The 23,650-nt window shown below is 45.1% G+C and overlaps 1 protein-coding gene across 1 annotated transcript; it reads right to left on the bottom strand.

The window, feature by feature from the left end:
• Window positions 1–390: 390 nt before the first annotated feature.
• Window positions 391–21,829, bottom strand: LOC131456015 (extracellular calcium-sensing receptor-like). The gene is made up of 10 exons (XM_058623966.1): window positions 21,594–21,829; window positions 18,303–18,476; window positions 17,840–18,128; window positions 17,672–17,758; window positions 16,861–17,052; window positions 3,145–3,414; window positions 2,881–3,084; window positions 2,237–2,456; window positions 1,441–1,557; window positions 391–1,333 (listed from the first exon to the last, which is right to left on the bottom strand). Exons 1-10 carry the CDS (start codon window positions 21,827–21,829, stop codon window positions 438–440), a joined length of 2,685 nt encoding a protein of 894 aa, XP_058479949.1. The 3' UTR covers window positions 391–437.
• Between the last annotated feature and the right edge of the window lie 1,821 nt (window positions 21,830–23,650).

Here is a 23,650-nt window from a genome sequence, read left to right as displayed (position 1 = left end):
CGGTCTTAACCACTGAGCCACTCCACCCCCTGTTGCCCCTTAGGGCTGTGCCAGCTGGTTGTGAATGGGAATGAAAGATGTGCAGTATGAAAGAGTGAGTGAATGGGTGAATAGCAAAACTGTAGTGTACAAATTAGAATTGACAACACTCTTTTTTGATCTTGTACATGCTTGTTTAGTGTATTTATTGTTATTATTGAAAAAACTTTTCAATAATATTGTGAGGATTCTGTCTTACTATATAAAGTGTCTTGAGATAATGTACCTTGTGATTGTAATCAATTTAGTACACTGCAGAGTCATATCTGTAAAGAAATATCAATATCAAAAAAAACATTGATTAAACATGTTTGTTTTTTTTTGTTGTGTTTTAATTGTTGGTTCTCCATAAGTCCATTTGCTACTGATTCAATAGCTTTGAGTTTATTTGTGTTTCATCATTTCTTTTCTTTCCCCATCAAATGCTGTTTTGTATTCTTTTCAGGCTTCAGTAAAATAATGTAACTCTTTGGAGCAAACAGGCAGAACAATAAGCCAAAGCTGGAGGCCAAGATGGCAAATGACTCAACTGCATCTGCATAATTTCCAGGGGAGCTGATATAAGCAGGGATGAATGCTAGCCACACAGCACAGAAGATCAGCATGCTGAATGTGATGAACTTGGCCTCGTTGAAGTTCCCCGGCAACTTTCGGGCCAGAAAAGCCAATACAAAGCACAGACAGGCCTGGAGACCAATATATCCAAGAACGCACCAGAATGCCAGGCTAGAGCCCACACTACACTCCAGTATGATCTTTGAATGTTCATATTGTGTATTTCTGGATGGAAATGGGGGAGCATCAAAGAGCCAGGCAGCACAGATAAGCACCTGAACCAGAGTGCAGCTGGAGATGATGGTCCTCTGCTGCTTAGGCCCCAGCCACTTCATGATGTTGTGCCCTGGCCTGGTGGCAGTGAATGCAGCCAGTACCACCAGGGTCTTCCCCAGGATGCAGGAAATACACAGTGAAAATGTGATGCTAAAGGCAGTGTGGCGCAGCATGCAAGACCAATATGTTGGCTTTCCAATGAAAAGCAGAGAACACAGGAAACACAGAGTCAGTGCAAACAGTATGAAGAAACTGAGCTCAGAGTTATTGACACGGACGATGGCTGTGTGTCTGTGACAGAAGAAGACTCCACAGACAGCCAGAGTGAAGCAGGCGCCCACCACAGACATCACTGTCAGGGCTATTCCCAATGAATCAAAGGTCAAGTACTCCACTTTCTTGGAGATGCAGGCTGTTCTGTTGTTGTTTGACCAGAAGTCCTCAGGACAAATTTTACAATCTACTGAGTCTAAAGGGAAGAAAGTATGAATTTTCAGGATTGCATTACTTCTGTACTACAATTGTAAAAATGGATTGTCTTTGACATTTTATTGTTCAGCTCAAACTCACTTGTTTGATTGTTAATTTTGCCACTGTCACATGGCACACAGTCAAAGCAGCAGATAGGCTCCCCACGACGGACAGCCTTCCGGAAGCCTGGAAGACAACTGGCACTGCAAACAGATACTGGCACCTAGAGCGGAAAGACCATGTGTCCATATTGGTAAATGTTGTAGGTTAATCTATTAACAGATGAAAAATTCCTCAAAACCACTTGTCAATAAAGTATTTGTTATCTAGTTTCTCAACTGTGTTTAACAGGTTTGCGTTTTGTGTTGGTTAGATATGTTTGGACTGAAGATGACAGTCTAGACTACAGGTATGCAGGTAGTCACCAGATGTGACCATTTTTGGAGGTCACATCTGGACAGGACAGGGTTCCTGCCCATAAGCTAGTCCATAACCTGTGGTTCTGTTAAATATATTTATATGTAGATCCATGAGAGCTCTTTCAGAAGCATTTAATGTCATGAAGAAAGATTCATTCATTGTCTACCGCTTCATCCTGTACATGAGGGTCATGGGGAGCTGGAGCCAATCCCAGCTGACATCAGTCCAGCAGACAGAGACAAACAACCATTCACTCTTACATTCCATAAAGAAAGATCCATGAGTCAAACAACAGTGGATAGAAGGTCACCTAACACATCATAGTCCAGCTGGGCCTTGAATCTCCGTTGTGTATAAAAATATATATCAGATCCAGTCTGTTCTGTCCACCTGACTTACCTCCATCTCAACCTACAGAACTTCAACAGTTGGCATCTGATGAAGGTAAAAACACAGTGTGAGCAGCTTGCCTCACTCTGATGTCCTGCCCACATTATCCCGTCCTCCTGGATCAACAGCTCCTCTCCAACAGCCTTGGTTCCATCAAACAAACCCACATTGACAAATTCAATGTTTCCTTGTGGGCCTCTCTGCCAGCTGATAATATCATAATAGGGTGCAGAGTTGCCCTTGGCATCAAAGTTCACCATCTCACCAGCAATCTGAAAGTTCACTTCCTGGAGGTAATGTTGCAGCTTGAAAATTAAGAAATGCACAAAACAAATTATTGAATTGCCTTAAACCAGGTTTTCAGTAAAATGCTGTCTTGGAGGGCTTCCCAGTCCTCAGAGTTGTGAGGTTTTGAGGCCCCTATAAATCCACGGCTTAAATTTGTACAGTAGTAGAAATGTAGCATAACATTAAAGTGAACACATCACATAGAGATTAAAATATCTTGTCCCACGTTACTAAGTTAATCAATGTCAATATTGAAACATAATAAATAACATATTTCATTAAGATTTAAATATATTATAAATTATTTTATTTTTTTTAGAACAAAGAAAAAGTGTTTGTTATTCCTACAATCTACACCGCCACATACAGCACTTACAAAGCCCACCATTGGGCCTTGACCCACAGTTTGTAATGGTAAAATAACAGTGGATTATACAGTACCTGCCAAGGGTGTATGTTGTTGCTCTGAGCACATGAGTTATTCTGGAAAGGCCCCCTGCCCGGCTGACAGAGAAGGAGGTTGTGCAGGGAATGAGCAATGGCATATGCAGCCTTATATACATTATAGGCAACTCTAGGGCTGGATGTATTCATGTAGGCTGAATGCTGTTCAAGCAGAGTCTCCTGCCCTGAGCAGGGCGGCATCTGGCTGACAGAGGATGGAAATGGACTGCAACCATACAGAGACTCCCACAGCTCATGCACCAGGACATTGTCAGGATATCTCTTAGGGTTTACTGTCTGCAGGAAGTCACCCAGTCTGGAGATATGACCTTTTCTGACGCCAAACCCAATGGTTCCTCCCACGTAAGGGTAATACTCTCTCCCTGAGAAGACTGATGCTGTGACCAAGGCTTCACTCACCACCCACTGGATTCCAGTGATGTTCTGAGTCATGTAGTCTCTCAAGAAAGGTGTCATCGCCCCCTCACCAGCAAATACCACCACCACTTTTGCATTAGAGCGTTGCATCACCTTTACAGAGGGACAGATAATGTAGATGACAGGGTATTACACGGAGACAAAATCAAAACTGAGTGAAAAACCCAGATGTACACAGTGAAAAATTAAGTATGCTGATGCAAAATCTGCCAAGTTTCACCTGTGACATTATTGATCTTCCTTGTGTTATGACCCTCTTCATTTTCTGGACGATGTTTTGCATTTTGCAATTCTGATTCTTTTTTTTTTCATCCCTGGAATATTTTATTTTCAGTTTTATATATACATATATATAATCTATACAAACATGTCAGAATACTAACAGTATAGACATAACAAAGGGCAAAACGTTAAACATTAAACATACCCCCCCCCCCCCCCAAAAAAAAAGGTCAATACAGATGACTACATTAAGTACTTGGAGTTAGAGATGTACCGATATGGTCTAAATATGGCTGCCAAATTTTCAAAAAGGTTTTCTGAGACAATAAGTGATTTTTTCCAGGGGAATGCAGCTATTCATCTCAACAGACCACCTGTCAATAAGAAGAGGGGAGTCAGATTTCCAAGACACTGCAATGCACTTATTAGCCACACATAGAGCAATTTCATTGAATTTGATGCACTGTTTAGGGAACGGCGAATACTTGTGAAGTTCCCCAATAAACATAGTTCAGGGTCCATAGGAACAGGAACAATAACTCCTGTGATCCTGGTTAGAGTGGAGCTGATATCATGCCAAAAAGGCCTAACTTTCATACACAGCCAGGTACAATGCAAAAAGGAACCAACTTCAGTATCACATCTGAAGCACATTTCTGACAGGTTTGATTCGAATGAATATCATTTTTCTGGGGTAAGGTATAATTGATGTATAATATTATAGTTAATCAATCTATACCGGGCATTGATAATAGTTGACAAGCTGTTTTGACATAATTCAGTCCAAAACAGTTCATCAATTGCAATACCGAGATCTAACTCCCATCTCATTCAAGACTTTTGCACCTGGTTTTGGGCCCTCATTCAACAACAGGCGATACATTTTAGAAATAAATTTACGTGTGTTCCCATCATAAAGAAACCTTTCAACATCATTCATGACAGGCAGAGTCATTTCAGGACCCAAATTAGCTCTCAGAAAGGATCTTAGTTGGAGATAACAGTAAAAGGTTTGATTGGACAAGTTATATTTCCTCTTCAGGTGCTCAAATGACATGAAAAGTTCTGTCTCCAAGTGTTGGATTCCCTCATGATGCCACATGTACAGATTCTTATTATCAAGAATCATGGGTATAAATTTGTTTTGCTTTAAAGGTGTTTTAGGTGACAGTCCCACCTTCAATCCAAGACTTTTGTGAACCTCATACAAAATTTTTATCAGATGCCTCAATATAGGGTTATCTGTGTTGTTTTGTACAGTTCCATAATTATGCTTATAAAAGAAGTCACTCTGGACCTTTCTCTTTCAGGGTGTGCAGTCCAATTTGTGTCCAAGAAGGGGCGTCACTGCCCTCAAAAAAGGATGAGATGAACCTCATTTGAGCTGCCAAGTAGTTTTTTTTTTTTATTTGGTAGTCAAAGTCCCCCTTAGCCATAGTCGCATTTCAGCTTTGCCATGGATATCCTGTGCACTTTACAATTCCATAAAAATGACATATCTATTGAGCGCTTCGAGGAAGGATTGTGGTAATGGAATGGGTAGGGATTGAAACAGATATTGCAATCTCGGTTGTACATTCATTTTAATATAATTGACTCATCTATCTACATAAATCGTCCTCAATCTTACTGAGCATCATCATCCTCCGTCCGGGAGGCATCCTCACCAGATGCCCGAAACCACCTCAACTGGCTCCTTTCAACGTGAAGGAGCAGTGGTTCTACTCCGAGCTCCCCCCAGATGACCGAGCTTCTCACCCTATCTCAAAGGGAAAAGCCAGCTACTCTCCTGAGGAATCCCATTTTGGCCGCTTGTACCCACGATCTCGTTCTTTCGGACATGACACCCACAGGAAACAGGCCTGATTTAGTGCCGAGAACCCGGACACAGCTCATACTTTGGGCGTATAGGGATTGGATGGCCCTAAGTAGTGCCCCCCTCACCCCATACTCCCCCAGCACCTCCCACAGTATCTCCCTGGGAACCCGATCATATGCCTTCTCCAGGTCCACAAAACACATGTATACCGGATGGGCGTACTCCCAGGCCTCCTCCAGGATCCCTTCAAGAGTAAAGAGCTGGTCCGTTGTTCCACGACCAGGACGGAATCCGCATTGTTCCTCTTGAATCTGAGGTTCGACTACCGGTCGAACCCTCCTTTCCAGTACCTTGGAGTAAACCTTACCAGGGAGGCTGAAAAGTGTGATGCCCCGGTAATTGGCACACACTCTCAGGTCACCCTTTTTGAAAAGGAGGGCCATCACCCCAGTTTGCCACTTCTTCGGTACTGACCCCGACCTCCACGCAATGCTGAAGAGACGTGTCATCCAAGCCCCTCCACACCCAGAGCAGCATTTCTGGGAGGATCTCATCAACCCCCGGGGCCATGCCACTGTGGAGTTGTTTAACCACCTCAGTGACTTCACACCACAGAGGGCGCGGATGTCGGATTCAGGAGTTCCTCAAAGTGTTACTTCCACCGTCCGGTTACCTCCTCAGTCGAGGTCAACAGTGTCCCATCCTTACTGTACACAGCTTGGATGGTCCCCCGCTTTCCACTCCTGAGGCCCCAAATGGTTTTCCAGAAACACCTTGGTGCCGACCGATAGTCCTTCTCCATGTCCTCTCCGAACTTCTCCCATAGCCGCTGCTTTGCGTCTGCCACAGCAGAGGCTGCCGCCCTTCGGGTCCGTCAATGCCTTGCAACTGCCTCAGGAGTCCTCCGGGACAACATATCCCGGAAACACTCCTTCTTCAGTCATACAGCTTCCCTGACCACCGGTGTCCACCACGATGTTCGAGGGTTACCGCCCCTTGAGGTCAACCGATCACCAGTGATCGGTGATCGGTTGACTGCTCTGCCCCTCTCTTCACCCAAGTGTCCAGAACATGCGGACACTCTGGTACCAAGTACACTTATGAGCGTCCTTATGTTCGAACATGGTATTTGTTATGGATAGTGCATGACTTGCACAGAAATCCAACAACAAACTACCACTCTGATTTAGAGGTAGGCCGTTCCTCCCAATCACACCTCTCCAGGTTTCCCCATCGTTGCCCACGTTCGCGTTGAAATCTCCCAGCAGAACTATGGAGTCCTTCGACGGAGCCCCTTGCAGGACTCCATCTAGGGTCTCCAAGAAGGCCAGATACTCCGAGCTCCTGTTCGGTGCATAGGCACAAACAGCAGTCAGGGGCTTTCCCCCTCAACCCCCTCAACGTGACTATCCCCACACACGCCCGGCGCCTTACACCCTGGGCAACTCTGGAGAAGAAAAACTTCCAACCCCTATCCAGGAATGTGGTTCCAGAGCCAAGGCTGTGCGTGGAGGTAAGCCCCACCAGATCTAACTGGTAGCGCTCCATCTCCTGCACAAGCTCCGGCTCTTTCCCCCACAGCGAGGTGACGTTCCACGCAGAGGTTGCGCTAGACTTTTTCGTTGTCTGTCATTTTGACTGACAGGGTCATAAAAATCTGTTTTTACCGGTCACTTTAAATGATAATAATGACATATTCAATTGCATTGCAGTGGAATATGAACAGTTCACCTGTGGCCTAAACGCACAGTCTCACACCTTCCTCCTGGTCCACATGGACTTAAATCGCGTGCCTGCTTGCTCGTATTTGCGCCTGGTAGGAAATCCCGCAACATGCGCTCCTTCTGCACCAGTGGATCAGCTGCACCAGTCACAGACGCGCTCCAAAGCCTCCTGTCCATAGCTCTTTAACACGCTGTCAGCACTACAAGGATAGCGAGATGCATTGAGTACGGTGTCCAGGTCAGAAATTATGCTCAGATGAAATTATTCTCCGATGGAAATCTTTATTTGTCGCACAACAAATAAAGAGTACAACATTTTTCTATCCGCCCTCCTCAGCCAGGAGAACTCCCGCTCCCACTGAACTCGCCTAACCTCCTTACTGCCGCTTCCTCGCTCCGCTGAGGCCAAGGGCTGAGTTTGTCCTTCATCTGCATCTATCCCTCTTTTTTCACCTCTTTTATCAACATAGTTTTTAGGGCTGTGAATTGCAATCTGTCAAAATGACGGATGGCTCTCAGATTTTTCCGTCACCGTTTTAAAAAAACGGTCAATGACGGAAAATATTCGGTTAACGCGACCCCTGGTTCCATGTCCCCAGAGCCAGCTTGATGGGAACAGTTACCACTAATTGACCTGGCTTTCCGCTGCAACGGAGTGCGGTAGAATACTGACAAGCTTGGTTGAGATTCCCCAATAAGTCTACCTGCCCCCTTAACTATTTGGTTAAGTGAGTTCCTGTCTTGCAGTGCCAGATTCCCAAACCATGCTACAAGAGAAAAAGACAGAAGGGATTCGATGAAGGCTTGGTAGAACAGTGTCAGCAACTTTTTCTCAATATGGAAAAGGGACAATTTCCTAAGACACGCCAAGTGTTGATGGCCTTTTTTACATACTGCCTCACAATTCTTAGTGAAGGTCAGTTTGGAATCAATGACCGTGTCTAAATACTTATAGCTGTCAACACAGTCCACAGGCTGGCCTTTGATGGTTGTTGGGTCCTGGGTTGGAGCATGCATTCTAAAATCAATAATCATGTCCTTTGTTTTGGATATGTTTAGCTCCAAGGAAGAATCATCACACCAGCTAATAAAATCATTAAAGGTGACATCGAATGCTTGAATCGCACATATATGTTAGTTATGGAGGTCTGCTTACATATATTAACTTGTTTTCATGATTAAAAACCTCCTAGTCGCTGCAAACGTGCCGATCAAAATATCTCCTCACTGACGCTCTCGTCAGCCGGGCTGTTTCAGACCAAAATCACACTTCCAGAACGTGGACTGTGTTGTGATTGGCCAGCCAACGAGAGCTTTCCCACTGTCCTGTGATTGGCCAGGTACCTGGAAGTGACGTAATCGGTAGGCCAGCTCTCAGATACACAGCTCCCCCTCTGGCACGGTGGATGCTCTGCATCTCAGCAGCTACAACGAGAGTAGTTCTTCTTCTTCTGCGGTTGAATGTACGCAACCGGATGTGCCCGGACTAGTGCCCGCACTAGGAGGCACTACAGTGGTGAAAGGAGTGGTGAGGTATACTGATGACAACATCAACATACGGAAGTGCCGATCCGCTTCGCAGAGCCCAGGAAAACAATAAAACTCTATTTTCTCAGCAGTGGCTGAACTGTTTGTTCTGAAACTTTAGGGTTTCATAAACAAGGTAATGACGCAGATACACAAACAAACGCAGCGTTAATTGGAGCTTCCGGTCTATGTCGCCTTTAAATAAATATGGCCACTCTAGCCTATGAAAGGCTTTTTCGGAGTCTAAAGCCACAGCTTCACTGGGTTCTGTTTCAGATTTTGTTAAATTAATAATATTAAAGAGCCTACATAGGTTATTAGCTGAGGAGAGCTTTGAAATAAAGCCACATTGGTCTGGATTTATTAGTTGTGGCAGGTATTGGCCGAGTCTGTTAGCCAGGGCCATAGAAATTAATTTATAATCTGTATTTAACAATGAAATTGGCCGGTATGAAGAGCATTTCAATGGATCTCTATTTTTTTTTTTAATTACAGTAATTATGGCTGTGGAGAATGATTCAGGGAGTGTTTGAGTCTTAGTGGCCAAGTTGATGACATCCATGAGAAGTAGGAGGAATAAATCCTTAAATTCCCTGTAAAATTCAGGAGGAAACCCATCTTCACCTGGAGATGTGTTTGCTTGTAATGAGCCCAGAGCTTTCTCAATTTATGTTTGTGTAAAGGGCAGATCAAGACTAATTTGATCCTCCTGGCCAAGTTTGGGCAGTTCAATCATGGACAAAAATTCATCAATGTCACTCAAATTTTCTGGTGGTTCTGATGTGTAAAAATGTGTATAAACTGTTTGAATGCATCATTAATGTCGGTTATATGATACAGAACCTGTTTCAGTTTGGATTGAATTAATCGTCCTAGAGCTTTCCTCCATTCTCAGTTGCCAAGACAGAATTTTGTGAGCCTTCTCGCCCAATTCTTAGTATCTTTGCTTGCTTCTCAGAATGTTTCTTTCAATTTTATAAGTATGCAAAGTATTGTATCTAAGCTTTTTATTCACCAATAACTGGTGTACGTCTTCAGACCTTGATTGTTGAAACTCCTTTTCCAATCTCAAAATGTCTGTTTCCAATTCTTCTATTTCTGCCATGTATTTTCTTTGTTGATACCTTTGGTATAAGAGATTATTTGTCCCCTTAAAAAGGCTTTTAGTGTGTCCTATAATATAAAACTATTGGGAGAAGAAGCACAGTTTGTCTCGCAGAATAGCCCAATCTGATCTCTCATAAATTTACAGAAATCTGGCTTTTGAAGGAGAGTAGGGTTCAGACGCCACCTATACATATTAGTAGTCTTTTCAGGCATATAAATGATTAGGGTCAAAGGTGAGTGATCTGATAGTGTTCTAGTTAAGTACTGAAGTATTCAACTGCTCTGTGAATCAGCTGTGTCGATAACAGGACACGATCAATCTGAGTAAAAGAGTTGTGGCGTCCAGAATAGAAAGAATAATCTTGGGTTTGAGGGTTTGCATTTGTCTCCACACATCAGCTAAGTTTAATTCCTTCATGCATTCTATGGTGAATTTGGCTGCTCTAGATTTGGATACTGCTGACTTATCCAGAACAGGATCCAGGCAGAAATTAAAGTCATTCCCTACAAGAATGTTTTGCCGTCCTCCTGACACCTTTAAGAATATGTCTTGAACAAATGACTCATCGTCATAATTGGGTGCATACAAATTTAAGAGAGTCCAGGGTTCTGAATAAATCTGACAATTCACTAAAATGATCTCCCTAATGTATCAATAACGGTTTCTCAAATTGTTACAGGGGTGTTCTTATTTATCAAAATGGCCACTCCCCTGGCTTTGCAATTCTGATTATTTTGTCGTTTTTGATTGGATGCACATGTACTGACCAAATTGTGGACTTAGTTAAGTGATGTTCTTCGTAAAGGTGTTTTTTTATATATATATTGTAGCGTAGCTATGTTTAAGAGCATGCCCCATCCAGTGTGTTTATGTTTTGTTCAGCGTCGGAAGTGAAGAGCAGTGTGTGAGATACATGTACTGTGGCTGCAAAAGAGTTACGTAATAAAACTAGTCGGGAATGGCGAAAGAGAGAACACGTCTCCTCGTCACTTGAGAGTGTTACACTGGTGTCAGAATCGTGATTGAATCCACGCCGCGGATTTTTCTGTTTTTTTTTCCTTTTTCTCTCTCTCTTTGCCGCGGATGGTTGTTTGCTCCGGGGGTGAGTCGACCTCGGGTGGGTTCGTCTGCCACTCGAGCTGTGCACGATAGATCGGTACAGACAACGGAGGCGGCAGCGGCGGTGTTGGGGATCAGCTCATTCAAGATGGAGTCACATGCATCTTGGATGGAGAACACATGGCCCTTTGCTCAGAGACAAAGAGTGTCATAAAACTCAGTCAATAAAGATCCCTTATCTTCCACACATCAGTGGGAAACCCACCTGTGGTCACTTTTGGACATGTGACCCCCATGTAACAGGCAATACAAAAGCCAGGTTTCCCCTCCTTCTCTCTCTTCTTCGCTTCTCGTCTCCATCTCACCGGAGGACACAGGCTCCTCTGCTCTCCCCTGCCCTTCTGGGTGCAGGAAGGACACAGACGTCAGCTCTTCGACTGAAGACCCTTCAGCACAGAGCTTAACAAGCTTCCAGCAGCAAGAGACCCTCTCTGCTGATCTTCAAGCAGGCCCGCTCACAGCAGCCTGCTATCCTCCCATCAGAGGCAGCGACACCAGAGCCTGCCTAAGGATCAACCAAGGATCCAGAGCCAGGTTAGCTCCAACTAGCTAACTTTGTGAGGAGGAACCTGAGCCACAGACACCAGAAACACAGTCAACCATCTACTGTTCCTGGACCAACAGACAGCACCTCAAAAGGACACTTTGGCATCTTTTAAGGACTTGGTAACGTAACTGGGCCTAGCATAGCATTACACTGCTTGGCTAAGCATAGATGAAATGTTGTACTGAGCTTACTTGCTCACATAAAGTGTTGTTGTAATGTCTAGATTTAGGTTAATATGATGTTAGTGATGTCCATGTTTCTTAGCTCTCAGCTCTAGATGTGCATGCTTCTAACCTCTCATCTAACCTGACATCTCACTTTACAAAAGTAGTTAACCAAGAAACACAGCAGCCATGCGGTCAAGAAGCCATCTTTGATTCCGCCATCTTGTTGTAGTTTCTTTGTCAACCGCCATCTTGATTTGTAGTCTACCTCTATCTGACTTGACCATTTGACCTGCATACACACAGACTCTCTCTTTTTCACACTAATACACTGTATATAGTTACATTTAGTAAATATTCTTGTTTATATCTTTGATGTCTTTTTAATAAATGTTTTATAAAATATACAGTCTGGTCTGATTAATATTGCACAAGTGTGTATATTGCCAACCTCTTCCCTGTAGAATTCCAATCCTTCAATTCACCTAACTATTGATGTAGTATTGTGATTTATCAATTATTAAGTTAATTATTAATCATAATCCAAATTGGTAGTCGGCTTAATTTATGAGACTGTTTTTGGAGGTTATGAATTAATGGTTCATTCAGAACCGATTGTTCTCCTCTATTTGAGAGGAGTGGTGCCCCGATTTGAGTTTGACTCAACTTTTTATAAGAAATTAATTATTCCATAATTAATCAATTATTAATATTCTAAATTCATAACCAATCACGCCCCTAATCCCAACAGCGGTGACGGCGGACGGAATGGCGGTCCCGGTGAGTGCTTTGCCGGCGCTGCAGCAGCGTGTCCAGATGGAGCATCAGGAGTGGAGCCCCGCGAGTTCGGGTGGCGGCGGAGACTCGGAGTGTGTGCTGGAGCCGTCACTTTCTTCCCCCGCTTGGAAGCTGCGGTACAGCCCGGTACAAATACAGCTCCCGGTGTACAATGGAAAGACTGACTGGGAGGCATATAGAGCCCAGTTTGAGCTGATTGCGGGGAGGATGGAGTGGTCGCCGTCAGACATGGCGTTTTTCCTGGCATCGAAGTTATCGGAGGACACACTGATGTGCATAACCATGTTGAGCCTGGAGGGGGGGGGGGGGGGGGGCGGAATTATGGCAAGCGGGTGGCCGCTTTGAGCCAGCGTTTTGGAGCGGACATGGGGCCGTGGACGTTGCAGGCTGAACTCAGCGGGAGGCACAGACGCACTGGTGAGTCGCTTAATGCACTGTATGGCGACATCAAGACTTTGACGCAGCTTGCATATGCTGATATGCCCCTGCAAGTGTGGAGCCAGATGGCCCGGGACCGTTTTGTAGGGGCTCTGTATCCTCCGGAGTTACGCCTGATGGAGCCCAGCACTATGGACCGGGGGGTGGGGCTCCAACCCCCCCAGAAGCAGATGGAGTCGCTGCCCAGCTGCCGATGGCAGTTGGCTGGGTCAACAGAGGCTCTGGTGGAGAGCGCCCGTTCCAAGTGTGTGTGTCCGTTCAGGGGGTGTCGTGCTTGGGTGTGGTGGACACGGGATCCTCTGTGACACTGGTGTGACCCGACCTTCTGCCCAGCGGGACACCACTGCAGCGGACTGAGGTACAACTTCGCACCATCACAGGTGAACTGTCTCCTATGGTGGGGGTGGGGTTGTTGTATGTGTGTGTAGCGGGGCTCAATGTGTGTTACAGGGTGTGGGTGGCAGATATTCAGGATTCTTGCATCCTGGGGTTGGATTTTATGGTAGATAATTTGGGGGTTTTGGACATGGGGAGGGGTACACTTAGTTTCCCGGTGGGTGTGTGACCTACAGGGACAGGGTAGATGCCCCCTTGCAGGCCTCTCCTTATCCCTGCGGGGCCAGTGCTGTGCCACCGGGACCCCCGGTTGCGGCCCCAGTGTACTTAGCCCCGGCTGCCATTCCGGGGCTCTCGGTGGCACCTCGCCACTTGTCACCCCATGCACAAACTTTCACTCCGGGTGCAGGAGCCAGTGGCGTGCCCGGTACTTTTTTCTCACCTGTTCTAGACCAGTGCACAAGCTTAGGTGGGGAGGGGGGACAACCCACAGAGGAGGGGAGGTGGGGAGAGTGTGGGAGTGACCTGAATGAACAGCAGAGGGGACACTCTACCAGTTGTTGGGGGAATTTGAGGAGTGTTTTGCAAAGTGTGAGGGGGAGGTTGGGCGGACTCACCTAGCGACACACATGATCGAGACGGGGGAGGCTAGGCCCATTAAGTGTCAACTGCGCCGCCTGCCTCTGGTTCGGCAGGAGGCCTGTCACAAGGCGTTACAGAAATGCTGGAGGCCGGTATTATTGAGCCCTCAGATAGCCCCTGGGCGTCGGGGGTGGTCATGGTGCCGAAGAAGACTGGGGGGTGGAGAGTCTGTGCTGATTACAGGCCTCTTAATAAGGTGACAATCAAGGACTTGTACCCCCTTCCACGCATTGACGAGTCCTTGGACCTCATTTCAGGGCCTGTATGGTTCTCCTCTCTGGATCTCCGCAGCGGGTACTATCAGGTTCCGCTTGCACCAAAGTCCTGTCCAAAAACCGCGTTCTGCACCGGGCGAGGGTTGTGGCAGTTTAAGGTGATGTGCTTCGGGCTGTGCAATGCACCCGCCACCTTTGCGCAGTTGATGGATAAAGTGCTGGCTGATGTTCCCCGGGAACAGTGTCTAGTGTACCTGGACGACATTTTGGCACATGGGGGCTCCTTTGAGTCTGCGTTGGAGGCCCTCAGACGGGTCCTGGAAAGGATCCGGGCTGCAGGCTTGAAGTTGCACCCCGATAAGTGCCATTTTATGAAGAGGGAGGTTTCATTCTTGGGGCACAGGGTGACCGGGGAGGGGATCAGCACCATGGCTGACAAGGTAGGGATGGTGCGGAACTGGCCTACTCCTGCAAATCGGAGGCAGCTAAAAAAAGTTTAATTGGGCTGGCCTCATTACAGGAGGTTTGTGCAGGGTTTCGCCACCATTGCAGCGCCCCTACACCGGCTGTTGGGGAAGGACCGGTCCTATGGCTGGACTGAGGAGTGTCAGGCGGCTTTTCAGCATCTGCAGCGCGCATTATGTGAGGCCCCAGTGCTGGCGCCGCCCAGCCACTCGATAGCTTTTGTCCTAGACACCGACGCGAGCAGTGAGGGGGTGGGGGGTGTACTTTCTCAGGTGTGGCCTGAGGGTGAGAGGGTGGTGGCCTACTTTAGCAAGGCGTTCGAGAAGCCAGAGCGCAATTACTGCGTCACGCGCCGTGAGCTGTTGGCCGTGCTGCGGTCTGTGAGACATTTTAAGAACTACCTGTGCAGGCTGCCTTTCGTAGTCCGGACCGACCATGCTGCGCTACAGTGGCTGATGTCGTTCCGGGAACCGGAAGGCCAGATCGCCAGGTGGTTGGAGGAACTGCAGGCGTACGATTTTGAGATTGAGCATCGACCGGGGACCCGGCACACCAACGCCTTGTCGCAACGGCCCTGCACTGAGGTGGGGTGTAATTTCTGTGAGCGTGCAGAGGGCAGGGAGCAGGGATTGCAGGAGGAGAGGGAGGAGTTCAGGGCAGTAGGCCAGGTGAGGGAGGTTTTCTGCGGTTGCAGACCATTGGGCCGGATGAGTGGCGGCGAGAACAGGAGCAGGACTCTGATCTGCAGCCAGTGCTGCAGTGGGTAGAGGCTCAGGAGCGTCCACCGTGGGAGGACGTGGGGGCGCTGTCCCGGAGCACCAAAGGGCAACCAGACCCTCGGGGAGCAACTGGCTCTTCATGTGTCTGAGCATCAGCGGGACTGGGACAGGCACTTGCCGTTGGTGCTCATGGCGTGTAGGTCGGCAGTGCAGGAGTCCACGGGGTGCTCCCCAGCCCTACTGATGCTTGCGAACGAGCTTCGCACTCCGGTAGTGGTGGCGTTTGGCCAGCCACCGGATGCTCGAGAGGTTCCTCCTGGTCCGGAGTAGGCCAGGCGCCTCCAGGACCGCCTGGAGACAGCACATCAGTTTGCTAGGGAGCAGATGCAGGCGGCTGAGAGGCGTCAGAAGCGAAACTACGACATCAGGTCGCAGGGGAGGGATTTTGTGATGGGGGAATTGGTTTGGGTGTATGAGCCTAGACGCAAGAAGGGCCGCATCCCTAAACTGGACAGTCACTGGGGGGGGCCCTGTGAGGTGCTAGCGAAGGTAGGCGAGGTGGTCTACAGGGTGCGGTTGCCAGCACCCAGCGCCAGAAGTGAAGAGCAGTGTGTGAGTGACGTGCTGTGGCTGCAAAAGAGTTACGAAATAAATCTAGCCGTGAATGGCGAAAGAGAGAACATGTCTCCTCGTCACTTGAGAGTGTTACAATATATATATACATATGGTCAGAGAGTTACAATTCACGCCATGACTCTCTTCTTCTCCTCTCTGGACCTAATATGGCACTGATGAGATAAATGTATCAAAATGAGACAAAGATACAGTTTTCTCCTGGAGTCTCTAAATGTTTTCATTATTTTAAACAGTAGGTCCACAAATAGGAGACTTAATGTGTTAATATGTATTAATAGCTAGGTAGATAGATAGATAGATAGATAGATAGTTTATTCATCTCACAGAGAAATTCACTTTTTTTTTTTTTTATTTAATGTGTGAGTAGCACAAATGTGTCTTTAACTGAAACTCATTAACATTATTAAAACTTTAGTTCATCCCAGCCCCTAGAGTTCCAGAGGTTGTTATTATTTTATCTTGTGGTAAGAACACATTAAAGGGGGGACAGTGAGTCAGTGGTAGAGTGAATCGTCTTTCAACTAAAAGGTTGAGGGTTTGATTCCCAGCTCCATGAGTCTACATGCTGATGTTTCTTTGGGCAAGACACTTAACCTCACATTACTGTGCCGGCAGTGTTTGAATGGGTATGAAAGATGTGTGACACAAAAAAATGTGCTCCACATGTATAATGTATAAATAAAAAAAAAAAAAACTGGTCATCAACACAAGCAATTCTGTATATAAATACGGTAACACTTTATGTTAGGGAACACATATTCACCATTAACTAGGTATTTACTAACTTGCATATAAGTAGCATACTAGCCCTTTATTAGTAAAAATTAAGGAGACATTAACACCTTATTTAGGAAAAATTGTAATTCCTGTCATAATAGAGGTAGAATAAGATTATGTAGAATAAGGTATAAGTATGTGCTTAAAAAAATACTAATAAAGGGCTAGTATGCTACTTATATATGTTAGTAAGCACGTAGGTAATGGTGAATATGTGTTCCCGAATATAAAGTGTTACCATAAATACAGACTACAGTAAACAGTGAACACAGCATTTTCATACCTTCATTATCCTTAGTCCCGCCTGGTGAGTGTAGAGCAGAGGAATCATTTCTTGGTACGCTACACATACTTTGGTTTTCTGTAATTCTCTTAGTAAACCTTTTGCTGGTAAACGGCCATAATCACTGTCTTCTTGTAGCAGCCCCACCCAAGTCCAGTTAAAGTGCACCAGCAGCCGTGCAATGGCTTTCACCTGGGCTCAACAGAAAAAGACAATCAACTCACACAGTTTCATATCACAGACATCAAAATTGTGAAAAAATAATAGCAATTAATTCATAAATGATTTGGTTTTGTGCCCTTTTATAACATGCCTGCATTCAGTAAACGATCATGGAATTTACAAGAATTTCCATGATGAGTCCAGGAATTTCGGTAGAACAAAGACATTTTGATGTATTAATTGATAGGGACGACACCTATAAGCATTGTTTCATCTAAATAAAATGTAAGCAGTGTTATATATATATACACATATGAGACTCTTAAACAAGCAGAAAGACTAACAATTAAAAACATCGACAAACATCAATAATAAAGATTGTAACAATAAACAAAAATATGAATATAATGGTGATTATCATCAGCCATTATTACATCAATCAAGCCTGAAAAGAACACTAACTAATATAAGAAGACACCTTATATATTTAAATCTATTTCTCAGTGTTAGATTTGCCTCTTTTTTATTCATTTTAATTTTAGAGTTTAAAGCTTGAAAGATAGTTGAAATAATTATTTCTGATGACAGAGTAGTAAACATGTTGAGCTTTGACTGAAAACAATAACTGACCACATGCTTTACATTTTACCTGGTAGTTATCACTGGGAAGTACTCTGAAGAAGGTTGGATGGTTTTTTCTGTCTGACAAACATGCAGACGAAGAAAAGTAGATGATCTGAGTAAAAACAGAGTGCAGTGTTATTGAGAAAAGAATGAAATTTCTGTGATCATTGACATAAATAAAAGTCACTGTTACCATGGGGATCTTGAATGGCTGCAGGATTCTTGACACAATAATAGACTGAGCAGATCCAGAAGCCCCAATCACAGCGAGGATTGATGAGGCATTTGTGCACATAGAAGAGTTTTCCTCACTCACCCCATTCAGCATCGATAAAACAGCTCTCTGTCCTGTCAGTGGATATGCACATGAATCATAGATTTTGTAGCCCAGAGTGTGATTCGGCAACAGCACTGGATTCTGGTTTATCTCCTCCACTGCCAGTCTCATAGTCTGAGCCCACCGGAAAGCCCTGGGATCAAATCTGTCGATACAGATGAATGTAGTCTGTTCATTTAAAAAACTTAACTATCAACACATTCAGTCTACTTAATTACATATTATGAGTGCACATTTTACACAATTTACATAATAACAAAATACATAATTTACAGGAAAAGGTAAATATAATCCTCCCATGATCATCTATGAAACTCACCCATTGCAATTTATTGGTGGTGGTCTGTAGGTGCCGTTAAGGTCTGGCATTTTCACATTATAATGAATGGGGAAAATCCCACCTATGACATAATCACCCTGGACCACAAATCCTGGCTGGAAGCTGTTTAGAAGAGTGCACTTTGAGGCTGCTGGTGGAGCTGCAGTGGTGATGCTGGAAAGTGAGCTATCAATTAAAGTGAGGACACTGACAGAGTAAAGCAAAGAAAATAAAGCAAGTGAAGTCATAATGTTTCACTGGGCTGAGGAGAGGGACAGAGCAAAAGATAAGGCACTTTATAAAGGCTACAGTATCACACCTTCTGAGTCTTGCATCTTATTGATGACAGTGTGGCTTTGGATTGGACAGTAGTCCACAATCAGGAACTAAAGGTCAAACCTGAATATTTATCTTTTGAAAGCCCTATTCTCAGTCTTTCTCATCCTAGTTGGAAAATACAAAAAAACAATTCTTATAGTCAAAGTTTATCGCCCACCTGCACCTTATTTAGAGTTCCTATTAGAGTTCTCTGAATTCCTATTTGAGTTAGTACTAAAGGCAAATAAAATCATAATTTAAGGAGATTTCAACATCCGTCCAGACGTTGACCGTGATAGTCTTAGTTGTGCATTTAATGCGCTGTTACACTCAATTGGTTTACTCACTCACTCAGGAAATTAAGGTGGCACTCTAGTTTTAACTTGTGGTATTGACATTGATAACTTAAACATTTTTCCCCAACACCCTCACATTTAATTGTACAATATTTCACTACAATAACATAAAGAAAAAATACTGCTACAGCTGGTGCCTGTCTGATAATAATATTAATACATTAAAAGAGACAGTGCAACCTTTATTTAACTCTATTGTGGGTACCTATTGTGATTGTACTCCCTCAATCATAATCTTGTTGATAGTACAGTGGCCTCTCAGCGTACTATGTTAGATTGTGTTGCCCCTCTGTAAAAGAAAGTGGGGAGTCAGATGAGACGTGCACCATGGTTTAACTGATACTCACTCTTAAACAGGCTTCATAGATTAGAAAGAATATGGCGTTCCAGCAATCTAAGAGGGATTTCATATATAGCCTGGAAAAATGGTTTTGTAGCATACAAAAAAGCCCTATACAAAGCTAGAGCTGCCTATTATTCTTCTTTAATTGAAGAAAATAAGAATAATCACAGGTTTCTTTTCAGCATTGTAGCCAGGCTGACACAAAGGCCGTTTCTCAATACTCAAGTAAGCAAGTATGTACTTGCTTACTTGGGAAGTATATGGAAGTATGCTGGGAGTATATACTTGCCAAGTACGGGAGTACACAAGTATGTGGTTGTTTCTCAATACTCAAGTATGCAAGTATGTATGTATTGGTCTGCTGTTTGAATAGTGGCTGGCGCCAAGTGCTGCAGCCTCATTAGCGCCACCTACGGTGTTGATAAATGAACATTTGAAATACTTTTAATAAATGCATATATATGTTGTTATTGATTTTTACATTTTAAATATTTAACTTCATTTATTAATTTATTTCTATTAAAATATACAATACAAATAATACAATGTGGAAAATAGATATATTACAGCATTGTAAAGTAGTATATATATATATATATGTATGACATATATGTACGTGTACAAATATATACTACTCTACATACTATACTATACATATCTAATATTTACATATTATATTTAAATACAGATACAATGACCGTGCGACTTTAATATAAATCTAACATTCAAAGTTAAAATAAATAAAACATTAACAATATACAAACCTTCAAACTGTCAGGTCAAAACGTTTCCATTAAAAACAAAATAACACGTCAACAACAAATCTATGGATCACACTGAGCATCTAATGACAGCGACGCCTGAGCCAGCGGATCATTTCATCAGGACAGGCCGAGGTAACGCTGCTCTGTGCCGGGCACAGTGAGCGCCGAGCGTCCGCAGAGGCGGAGCTGATCACCTCCGACAAACGTCGCTGCAAACTATAAATACGTCATATCTTTATACACAAACCACATGTTTGAATTCTAAATGACTAATTTCTTAATAAAAATGGGCGGAGCGAGAACGCTTCCGCGTTTGAGAACTGTCCTCTCTGTCCGCTTACTTGAGAATTGGAACAGCACTTGGACTGAGGCTGATGACATTTTCACAAGTACGGGAGTACGCAAGTACGCACAAGTAAGCACAAGTATGGATATTGAGAAACGGCCAAAGTCACAGCTCCACTGAAATATCTATTCCTTCACCACTGAACAGTGATGACTTTATGAACTCCTTTGTGAATAACATAACATCAATTAGTAGAAAAATAAAATATCATCTCCTTCCTCATAGTGGTACTGGTTCATCTTTTAGCACAAGAGCTTTAGAAGCACCAGGTGTACAGATAGACAGTTTCTTCCCTATAAATCTATCTGTGTTATCAATCTGTCAGTTTAATCCCATCCCCACTAAACTGCTTAAATATGTGTTTCCTTTAATCAACAGCTCCTAAATTAATATGAATGACAATTAATATATCCTTATTAACTGGATATGTGACCCAAACTTTTAAAGTAACTGTTATTAAACCCCTTCTCTAAAATGCGACCCTTGACCCAGATAGCTCATTACTGACCTATATCAAATCTTCCCTTCGTTTCTAAATTCTTAGAAAAGGCAGTTGCTAATCAATAACGTGGATATTTGTGCATTAATGGCTTTTTTGAAGATTTTCAGTCAGGTTTTAGGTGGTAGGGGTAGGTGAGGGGTGTCGGTGGCTGGGGGTTGTAGGCGTTTGTGGCAGATGTTGAGCCCTTCTGGAGGGTAAGGGACTGACATCTTTGAAACAAATAACGAGTAACGATTAATGTATGCATGGCCAGGATATAAAATCTAAAAATGAAATTTTACAACTGAAAGTAGCCTCCTGACTAAAATGGACCATGCAACGATGAAACCAAAGCCTTCAGAAGGGCTGTATTCTGATGGCGGCGGCGCAGGCACACGCATGGGGCTCTCAGCTGTTTTTGTTTACATTTGTGTTTTTCGTGTTTCTGTTCGTGTTTTAACCCACATCTGCCTTAATACAATATGGAAGGGCTGAAATATAGGACCTGGGGAAGATTTGTGGACTTCTTTCACCCACAAAACTGGACTTTATTCCACCGGAGCTGCAGCGGACCACAGAGACTCTCACCATCCCCCCTCTGTGGCCAAGGAGACGGCGAGAAAGCGGAGTAAGCGGAGTGGGCTGCATGCTAGGCTACACGCTAACCCACACCCACAACCCACACTCTGCCCAGTATCCTCCTCGTCAGGTCAGTCGCGAACAAACTGGACGAAATTCGACTGAGGATTGTCTCACATCGGATGGACAGCTGTGTGGCGATTTTCACCGAGACCTGGCTGGACAACAACATCCCCGACGCGGCGGTGGAGCTAGCAGGCCGCTCTTTGTTCCGAGCCGACAGGACTGTAGCTTCAGACCAGACAAGTCCAAAGGCGGAGGTTTGGCGCTGTACATCCATGACTCCTGGTGTACAGCTACGAACGTCATCTCAACACTCTGCTCCCCCGACCTGGAATATCTGGCAGTGAAGTGCAGACCATTCAAACTGGTGAGAGAACTCAGCTCTGTTGTTATCATAGCCGTGTACATTCCACCGCAAGCTAATGCTAAGCTAGCACTGGAGGAGTTGTTCTGCCTCATCAGCGGCCAAATGAACGCGAATCCAGAAGTGGCTGTGATAGTGGCTGGGGACTTTAACCATGTAGAACTAAAGGCTGTCTTCCCCAAATTCCACAAATTTATTAAGTTTCCAACAAGAGACAATAACACACTGGATCAACTGTACTGTAACATCAAAGGGGCATACAAGGCTTGCAGCAGCACCTCACTTTGGCATGTCAGACCATATTTCTGTGGAGCTGATCCCTGCCTACAGACCTCTGATCTGCAGGACCAAACCCACCACAAGGACCATCCAGGTTTGGACTGAGGAGGCCTCTGTAGCCTTACAGGACTGCTTTGAACAGACAAACTGGGAGGTGTTCAAAAGGGATGCAGACCTAGAGGATTACACGTCATCGACGCTGTTCTACCCACAAAAACAATCACGGTTTTTCCCAACCAGAAGCCATGGGTGGACGGCACAGTGCGGTCCCCCCAGAAGACAAACTGGCTTATAGCAGGGCCCGAAAAGAACTGAAGAATGGCATCCAGCTGGCAAACTACAAGCGTAGTGAGCAGCAGGCCAGCCACGACCCCACTCTGCCTGACACTTTAAACAGCTTCTTCGTACGCTTCGACTCTCTGAGCAGCAGAAGGACTGTACATCCTCAGCCAGAGGTGCAGCACCAGCCTCTCACCCTGCAGCTGCACCAGGTGACGTCCGCCCTGAGGAAGATTAACACCAACAAGGCGGCAGGCCTGGATAAGGTGTCAGGTCGGACACTGAAGTCATGTGCGGATCAGCGAGCAGCAGTTTTGCTGGACATTTTCAACATGTCGCTGCAGCTCTCCTCGGTCCCTGTCTGCCTGAAGTCCTCCATCATTGTGCCTGTGCCCAAAAAATCCAATGTCACCTGTCTCAATGACTTCCGTCCTGTCGCCCTGACCCCAGTCATAATGAAGTGCTTCGAGCGGATCCTCCTGAAGTACATCAAAGACGCCATCCCTGCGGGCCTGGACAGCCTGCAGTTCGCCTACAGGGAGAACCGCTCTACGGAGGATGCTGTCTCATGAGCACTTCACACGACCCTGACTCACCTGCAGCATCCAAACTCCTACGTCAGGATGTTGTTTGTGGACTTTAGTTCAGCGGTTAACACTGTTCTCCCGGATGTGTTGGCACTGAAACTTCACAATCTGGGTTTGGCACCATCGCTCTGCTCCTGGATCAGCGACTTCCTCACCAACAGGCCCCATGTGGTGAGGATACTGGGGTCCACTTCTCCACCGCTGATCCTCAGGTCTAAGAGTACAAACACCATCAAAGTCTGATGGCCAACTAAAGATTCCTGTGTGCAGGAAGTGGAGAGTCAAACAGACAAACCCAAACAGATACACCAAGGGCACTAGGGTTGTAACAGTAATTTTTCTCCCTGAAGTCCAGATATTCAACAGGGACCCCCAACACATCAGGTGCGGAACTGGAACTGGTGGCCGGCTCGGGTGCAGCGGCTTGCTTCAGGCAAACCTGATGACAGGATGAGCTCCAGCCTATAGCCCCAGTGGCCCAGTCGAGGTCGGGGTTATGACGACAGAGCCAGGGAAACCCCAGGAGAAGCGGATGGCGAGGAGACTACAGGATGTGGAACTGCACAGTCTCATGATGGTTGCCAGAGAG

The sequence above is a fragment of the Solea solea genome, chromosome 3, assembly GCF_958295425.1.
Source record: "Solea solea chromosome 3, fSolSol10.1, whole genome shotgun sequence".
Taxonomy (NCBI): domain Eukaryota; kingdom Metazoa; phylum Chordata; class Actinopteri; order Pleuronectiformes; family Soleidae; genus Solea; species Solea solea.
This window is presented reverse-complemented; position numbering and strand designations above follow the sequence as displayed.